Source organism: Octopus bimaculoides, chromosome 8, assembly GCF_001194135.2.
Source record: "Octopus bimaculoides isolate UCB-OBI-ISO-001 chromosome 8, ASM119413v2, whole genome shotgun sequence".
NCBI lineage: Eukaryota > Metazoa > Mollusca > Cephalopoda > Octopoda > Octopodidae > Octopus > Octopus bimaculoides.
Window position 1 is genome coordinate 64,561,674 of NC_068988.1, and position 9,160 is coordinate 64,570,833.

The following is a 9,160-nucleotide window of genomic DNA, read 5'->3' on the forward strand; positions in this document are numbered from 1 at the left end:
ATGTCACAACCAACTAATTTTCACATATATTTATAGATAAATTCTTCTGGTTTACATAATATGGAGGTCTCATTCATTCATTCATTTGTTATCATATTATTATTATTATTATTATTATTATTATTAATATATATATACTTTTGGCATTAGGAAGGGCATCCAGCCATAGCAACCAAGCCAAATCAGACTGGAACTTGGTACAGCTCTTTGGTGTACCAGTTCCAGTCAAACTGACTAACCCATGCCAGCATTGAAAACAGACACTAAATGATGATGATGATGATAACTTACTCATAAGATGGGGAAAATAGTTCATTTTGTTTTCATCCAGTAACTTTTAACTTAATATTGAGTGAAATATCTCTTTTAATTAACAGGTAGAGCCTCCTTTTAATTAAATTAATATTCCTTGACCACATCCAATATTTCTGTCAAATCTAGGTATTTCCTTAAACTCTAATGAAACAATAACAAGACATCTTGTTCTCCAATCCCACCTTCACCGCTTTTATAAATCACACATATTTTTCTCAGAAATCAATGCCTACCTACTTCTCTATCTGTGTATGTATATGTATTTGTGTATGTGTGTGCCAGTGTATATGTGTGTATGTATATTTGTGCGTCTATGTATATAAGATTGTGTATGTTGAATTAGATGTGTGTATATGCATTTGTGTGGGTGTGTATTTCTCTGTGTTTATGTACGTTAAGTATCTTTGTGTGTGTGTGTGTGTGTGTTTAATCAAGTTTTTCCGGCGTTCTTCTTCTTGTATTTTGTTGTTTTTTTTTGTTAGAAGTGATGCTGATATTGATAAATAGTATTGATGATGATAACTGGAGAGAAGAACATCAAAGTATATTCAGTCAATGGTAGAAGTGGCTGTCATAGAAGTAGCTGTTGTAGTAGTGATAGTCGCACCAACAATATAAAAAAAAATCAAGGTTACCAAGAAGAGCAATGAAAAGTAAACAACAACAACTACATTGTGCCACCTACAATAACTACATTGTGCCACCTACAATAACTACATTGTGCCACCTACAATAACTGCATTGTGCCACCTACAATAACTACATTGTGCCACTTACAATAACTACATTGTGCCACCTACAATAACAACATTGGGACACCGACAATAACTACATTGTGCCACCTATGACAGCTACATTGTGCCACCTACAATAACTACATTGTGCCACCTACAATAACTACATTGTGCCACCAACAATAGCTACATTGTGCCACCTACAATAACTACATTGTGCCACCAACAATAACTACATTGTGCCACCTACAATAACTACATTGTGCCACCAACAACAGCTACATTGTGCCACCAATGACAGCTACATTGTGCCACCAATGACAGCTACATTGTGCCACCTAAAATGACAACTACACTGTACCACCTACAACAGCAATTACTCTGTGCCACCTACAACGACAGCTGCACAGTGCCACCTACAATGATAACTACACTACTACAGTTTATATGGAGGTGATGTCCCTCCACCTGGATCACTCAAGATCGAGACCAGAAACACACAAACACACATACTTACATACAACAGGCTTCTTTCAGTTTCCATCTGCCAAATTCACTCACAATGCTTTGGTCAACCTAGGGCAATAGTAGAAGTAACTTGCCCAAGGTGACATGAAGTGGGACTGAACCGGAAACCATGTAGTTGAGAAACAAATTTCTAAACCACAGCTGTGCCTACACACACACACACACACACACACACACACACACACTTTTGTTATGCACACATTCACACTCTTTTGATCATATACACAAACAGGCATGGATGTGTGGTAAGAACTTGGCTTCCCAACCACATGTTTCAAGGTTCAGTCCCACTGCATGGCACCTTAGGCAAGTATCTTCGTCTGTGGCCTTTGGTTGACCAAAGCCTTGTGAACAGGTTTGTTAGATGGAAACTGAAAGAAACCTTCCATGTGTGTGTGTCCTTGAACCTGTGTTTGTTCTCCACCACCAATTGACAACTGGCATTGGTGCGTTTATTTCTCTGTAACTTAGCTGTTTGGCAAAAGAGATTGATAGAATAAGTACCAAGCTTTTGAAGAAATAATTCCTGGGGTAAATTCATTCAACTAAAATTCTTCAAGGCAGTACCCTACCATGACTGCAGTCCAATGACTGAAACCAGTAAAAGATATAAACATACAAATATGAGAGAGATTTTCAGACACATACATACTCATATAAACATATACCCCGACACACACATACAGACTTGTATGTAAGAAACATACCCTTTGAACTATATACAAATACACATAGAGAGCTAATATAGTATAAAATATACCCTTTCAACAATATACATATACACATACTTATGAATATATATATGTATATATATGTATGTATATATATTTAAACCTATAGAAATATGAATATATACTAAATATATATATATATATATATATATATATATATATATATATATACTCAGACAAATACACAATCGCATGCTCATTCATTCATATAAATATATAGACACTCGCAGACGCAAAGAATTCTGAAGTGTTTCAGTTTGGTCCAATTCGGCAGTTCCTAATACTGTGACCTATTAAACTGTCTGTTTTCTTTATTGATTTCGTGGGAAGGTGGTGGTGGTGGGGCGATGAGGAGGAGGAGGAGGAGGAGGAGGAAGGGCGAGGTGGTGAAGGAGGGGAGCGGGTTAATACCAAACTGTAACATGCAGCTACATAACAACTGCAACCACCACCACTGTCATCACTACCACCAGCGCCACTGCCATCGCTATCATTCACTATAAACGCTACCACCGCCTCGGCTATCAACGCCACCACTGCCACCAAGGTTGTAAACGCTATCATCATCATCACTACCATTGCTACCACTATAACTATGAATATGATAACCACCACTACCACCACCAATACTATTACCAACACTAGTATAGTTATGAACACTATTTTCGCTACTACCACCAATACTACATTAGCTGTAAACACTGCTGTCACCACCACTACCACTACCACCTGTACCACTACAGCTTTAAATATAATCATTACCACTACTGCCAATACTATACCACTATGCTGCTATTACTACTGCTACTACTACACTTAATGTTATTATCACCACTGATACTACTACTGCTACAGCTATAGACGCTACTATTACTACCACTGCAACTATCCTCATCAACATCATAGCCACCACCATCATCATCATTATCACTACCATCATCATCATCATCGCCATCACCACCATCATCATCATCATCACCATCACCACCATCATCATCACCACCACCACCACCACTACTATCATCATTATACCTTGTGAGTGGATTTGGTAGACGGAAACTGAAAGAAGCCCATCGTATATATATATATATATATATATATATATATATACACACACACACGTATGTATATATTTGTGTGTTTGTCTGTGCTTGTCCCTCCTACCATCACTTGACAACCGATGCTGGTGTATTTATGTCCCTGTAACTTAGCAGTTCGTCAAAAGCAATCAATAGAATAATTACTAGGCTTAGAAAGAATAAGTCCTGGGGTCGATTTGTTCGACTGAAAGCGGTGCTCCAGCACGGCCACAGTCAAATGACTGAAACAAGTAAATGAATAAATGAATAAACATACACACACACACACACACACACACACATATATATTTTTGTTGGCACTCTATCGCTTACAACGTCGAGGGTTCCAGTTGATCCTGGATGCCATGGCGTGATTTTGTTTAAGGTGGACCGCCACTTGCCAGGCAGAAGCCCACTCACTTGGCTCAGAGGATGTCATCAGTGGCACAATGGAGGAGACGTACTGACTTTGACCTGTGAGTTGCAGCGAGCTGCTGTGGATCAGTTCTTTTAGGCCACACCTTGTTGTAGCCAGCCCGCTTGGCATAGCCTTCTTCTGCTCAAAATTAACTGCAATGAAGGCAGTGAATTTCAACAGAAATAAAGTGACAAAAAAAGGGTGAAAGATTGAAAAGAAAATTGGCTATGCTTTTTCTATATTTTCAAACCTTTAAGTTTGTAAGAATACAGCAAAAAGTGTGTGTTGGTATTGGGAAAGGTATCTGTCTGTAAAACATTGCCTCAGAAAGTTCCGTCCAACCAACCAATATTGGCATGAAGAGGCAGGTGTAAGGAATGATAATTATGATGAGGCCTTGATAAATTGTGTGTGTATGTGCATGAAGATTTATGAACTTAGGTACATATCTATCTATCTGTCTATCTATCTATATATATATATATATATATATAGATACACACACACATACTGTATTTTAATGTGTATAAGGAACCCCCTAAAATTTGGAAAAATGGTTTTGTAAGGGATTATAATACTATCCATGTATAAGAAGCTCCCATACTTTTTAACTTTTAATTTTTGACAAAAAGGGTTCCTCTTATATGTTAAAATACAGTGTGTGTATATATATATATATATATATATACATATATCCTCTTGGAGCCATATATACTTAAATTGTAGTATTTGATATAATACAATTTTTTTTTTTACTTGTTTTAGTCATTTGACTGTTCCCATGCTGGAGCACCGCCTTTAGTAGAACAAGTCAACCCCAGGACTTACTTAATCTTTGTAAGCCTAGTACTTATTTTACCGGTCTCTTTTGTTGAACTGCTAGGTTACAGCTACGTAAACATTGGTGTCAAGCAATGGTAGCGGGACAAACACAGACCCACAAATATATACATATATATATATATATATGTATCATGGGCTTCTTTCAGATTCCATCTACTAAATCCACTCGCAAGGCTTTGGTCGGCCCGAGGCTATAATAGAAGCCACTTGCCCAAGGTGCCATGCAGTGGGACTGAACCTGGAAGCATGTGGTTGGGAAGCAAGCTTCTTACAACACAGCCACTCTTGTGCCTTGTGTATAAATATTGTGTGTAATTTATATATATATATACACGCACACAAACACTTCTGCATACACTTAAGCACAAAGATCATTAACTGAGGAAATTACACATGACTACACAATAGCTAAACACCACACACACACACACACACACACATACACACACGCATATATCTAGAGTGAGGCACATACACACATTGTGTATAATAATAGAGACACCAAATATAAATAATTCTTCAAAACTCTTTAAACTAATCCTCTTAAGATTGTTTGGAGTTTTACAAGCAATGTTTGTCTTTGTTGTTGTTGTTTTTGATCTTAAGATGTGTGTGCGTGTGTCTGTGTGTGTGTAATTGTGTGTGTGTGTGTCTCTGTGTAATTGTGTACGTGTTGTTTCCTCTATCTATTGATGTTGGTCTTGGATACTAACCACTACAAAGGTCACCAGTTACACACAGCTAAGTGCATGCATTTTTGTCTGCACTAATACATCCTTTTCCAAACATTTATTATTATTATTATTATTATTATTATTATTATTATTATTATTATAATCATCATCATCATCATTATTATTATTATTATTATTATTATTATTATTATTATTATAATCATCATCATCATTATTATTATTATTATTATTATTATTATTATTATAATCATCATCATCGTTATTATTATTATTATTATTATTATTATTATAATCATCATCATCGTTATTATTATTATTATTATTATTATTATTATAATCATCATCATCGTTATTATTATTATTATTATTATTATTATTATTATTATTATTATTGCAGCAAGTTGGCAGAACTGTTAGCATGCTGGGCAAAATACTTGTCAGCATTTTGTCTGTCTTCGTGTTCTGAGTTCAAATTCTGCTGAGGTCAACTTTGCTTTTCATCCTTTCAGGGTCGATAAATTAAGTACTAGTCCCCTCTCCAGAATTTCAGGCCTTGAGCCTTTAGTAGAAAGGATTATTATTATCATTATTATTATTATTATTATTGTTATCATTATTATTATTATTATTATTATTATAACTTGTAAAAGTCAGGCAGTGTTGAAATATTGTTCATTCGTTTCGTTTTAATAAACAGTCAATCTCTATTTATTACCAATAACAGTCACGCGTTTCTTATTGTTTCTTTACCTTCGTGAAGAGTAACTTCAATCTTGAAATATTATTATTATTATTATTATCATTATTATTATTATTATTACTAGGTGAAGGGTTGGCAGAATTATTAGCACATGAGACAAAATGCTTAACAGCATTTGTTCTGGTTTTATGCTCTGAGTTAAAATTCTGCCAAGATCAACTTTGCTTTTCGGTATTTAGGGGGTCAAAAAAAAAAGGGCCAGTCAAGTAGAGGGTTTGATAAAATTGACAAAGCCCCACCCACTAAAATTATTGACCTTGAGCTAAAATTTCAAACCACCATTATTATCATTATTATTATTAACAAAATGTAATCATATGCATAAGTAAGCAATATGTACACTTTCACATTCACACACAGACAAGCATGCTCATGCAAAAACTAAGCACATATATACAAATGCAATCAAATGTATATGCACACACACACACATTCAAGCACATATACACATGTATATTTATGCACTTCCATGCCTACGCATATGTATAAATAGATTTCTTAATGTGGATACAAGTAGAGAAAAATGTCTAATTTGAAAACAGTGTGTACATATATATATATATACATATAAATATATATATATAGGCGCAGGAGTGGCGGTGTGGTAAGTAGCTTGCTTACCAACCACATGATTCTGGGTTCATTCCCACTGAGTGGCACCTTGGGCAAGTGTCTTCTACTATAGCCTCGGGCCAACCAAAGCCTTGTGAGTGGATTTGGTAGATGGAAACTGAAAGAAGCCCGTCGTATATATATGTATATATATATATGTGTGTGTTTGTGTGTCTGTGTTTGTCCCCCCACCATCACTTGACAACCGATGGTGGTGTGTTTACGTCCCCGTAACATTAGTGGTTCAGCAAAAGAGACTGATAGAATAAGTGCTAGGCTTCCAAAGAATAAGTCCGGGGCTCGATTTGCTCGACTAAAAGCCGGTGCTCCAGCATGGCTGCAGTCGAATGACTAAAACAAGTAAAAGAGAGTAAAGAGTATATACATGCATATAAATACGTCGATGCTTGTACACATAGATGCACAGTCATGTGTGAATGTATATATATGCTGAATATGGAAATACAAATACACACGCACACGCACACACACACACACACATACACACCTCTGACATATTTTTGTTGACCTAAAAACCCTATCTGTCACAAGTCAGATATTTTACATACACGTGAACTTCTAAGGATTAACTCTACATCTTCATCCTTACTTATTCAAAGAATTTGTCAGAGAACACCAAGAATGCATTTGAGACTCCCTTTAATAACCATATAGGGATCACCAACCTATTAGTCATGACCCCTTATATCTTTGGTAAACAGTTGATTCCCTTTGGTACCCCCTTGCTTCTATTATTCATTTGTATGGTGTTTATTTTTATTTTTCCTGTTTTTTTTTATATTTTATTATTTCCTATGTTTGTTTATTTACATTTTCTAAATCTTATTTTGTTAATATTTGTGAACCCGATTCACATAGTTTAGTTATTTCTGGAATTTGGCAGAAAGTTTCAAAAGTTTTTTGAAAATTTGATCTGAATAACATATATCTGTTCCTTTCCTCAATCGTTTTTACTTCTCTTATTCCATGCTAGCATGGGTTAAACAAATACATTATTATAAAGCATTGCTTCACAATGAATGTTTCATGGCTAATTGATCACACACAAGTATAACTGCATTCTATATTTCATACTCATATATGTATATCTGTAATTTGCATTCCACATTTTATGTCATAAAAAGAAGCACAGATATAGCAGACTGATTTCAACAGTGCATATTCAGGATAAACAGTATGCACTGCATTAAATTATATAATATTTGAAGGAACTTAGCAAATAGGACTGGGGTATTTTTTCCTTTCACATTTCACTAAAAGTCTTATTTACCATCAAAATACAATATGTATGCATATATATATATATATATATATACATACATTTTACATACATACATACATACATATATATATATATAATAATAATATTAGGGATAAAATCCAAAATTACAAGTAAAAACTCAATTAAAATCAATTTATAAAAAATCAAAATTAAATTGAGCTTTACAGAGTAAAATATATATAAACATATAGTTTTAGGGAAAAGAACCAAGGTTCATGAACTCATCGAATGTAAAAATGAATAGGAGACAAACAGAAGGTCCGTAATTTTTCATCAGTTATCGACCAATTGGTAATATTCAATTTTGCACCTTTAACAATAATATATATATATACAATAGATAGGGATTCAAGCGAACCAGGCACTGAAATGGTAAGGCACCGGGTCAGATCAAAATTATATGGCCAGCAAGGCTCATAGAATCATGAAGGTGTATATGCCATTGGTTTTTGAATGTTTCTAACTGTTGTGGTTCGTGTATTTACCTAATGAAAACGGTTTTTTGTAATAATGTAATTTCCCCAGTAATCAATCAAAAATTATTTGGAAACAGCTGTAGTGTGAATTGACATATTATCCATCTGTTGCTTTTTGGTTTTCTATGTTTTTGTATTTTGCTCAGTTACTTCTATACATAAATTTGTATTTAAAAATTTTTATATTTACAAATTCTATATGTTTAAATTGGTATTTTTCAGGTTGCGCATTTTTGACATACTGTAACCGAGAGAGTGCCGTTAAGGCCCAAGCTGCACTCCACGAACAGAAGACCCTACCTGGCGTGAGTGTCACATATTCTTCTCTTTCATTTGTGGGATTTATCATTTGTTTTTCTTTTTTCAAATTACCAAATCCTGTTGATCATTGATCTCTGTAATGTTTTATTGATACTAAATTTCCACAATAGTGACATGACTGTGTCTGCCTGCCCCCTCTTTCTGTTGAACATTTGTATTTCTACTTTACTGTAAATAATTTTGGGGTAATTTACATACACAGTACCAGAATTTAGTCATCTAAGTATGAATGCCAAAGCAATATTATTTGCACATCCAATATTTATATATATATATATATTTTATACACTGAAAATATTCCATATAATCTCATACATTATATATGTATATATATATGTATATATA

General features: G+C 34.4%; 1 protein-coding gene across 1 annotated transcript in view; it reads left to right on the forward strand.

Moving 5' to 3' along the window:
* Window positions 1-9,160, forward strand: part of LOC106882486 (CUGBP Elav-like family member 3) — a 650,826-nt gene that overhangs the window by 225,923 nt on the left and 415,743 nt on the right. Inside the window, exon 2 of the mRNA XM_052969856.1 lies at window positions 8,717-8,799. Within this exon, the coding sequence (XP_052825816.1) occupies window positions 8,717-8,799 (83 nt within the window). The remainder of the gene's footprint in view (window positions 1-8,716; window positions 8,800-9,160) is intronic.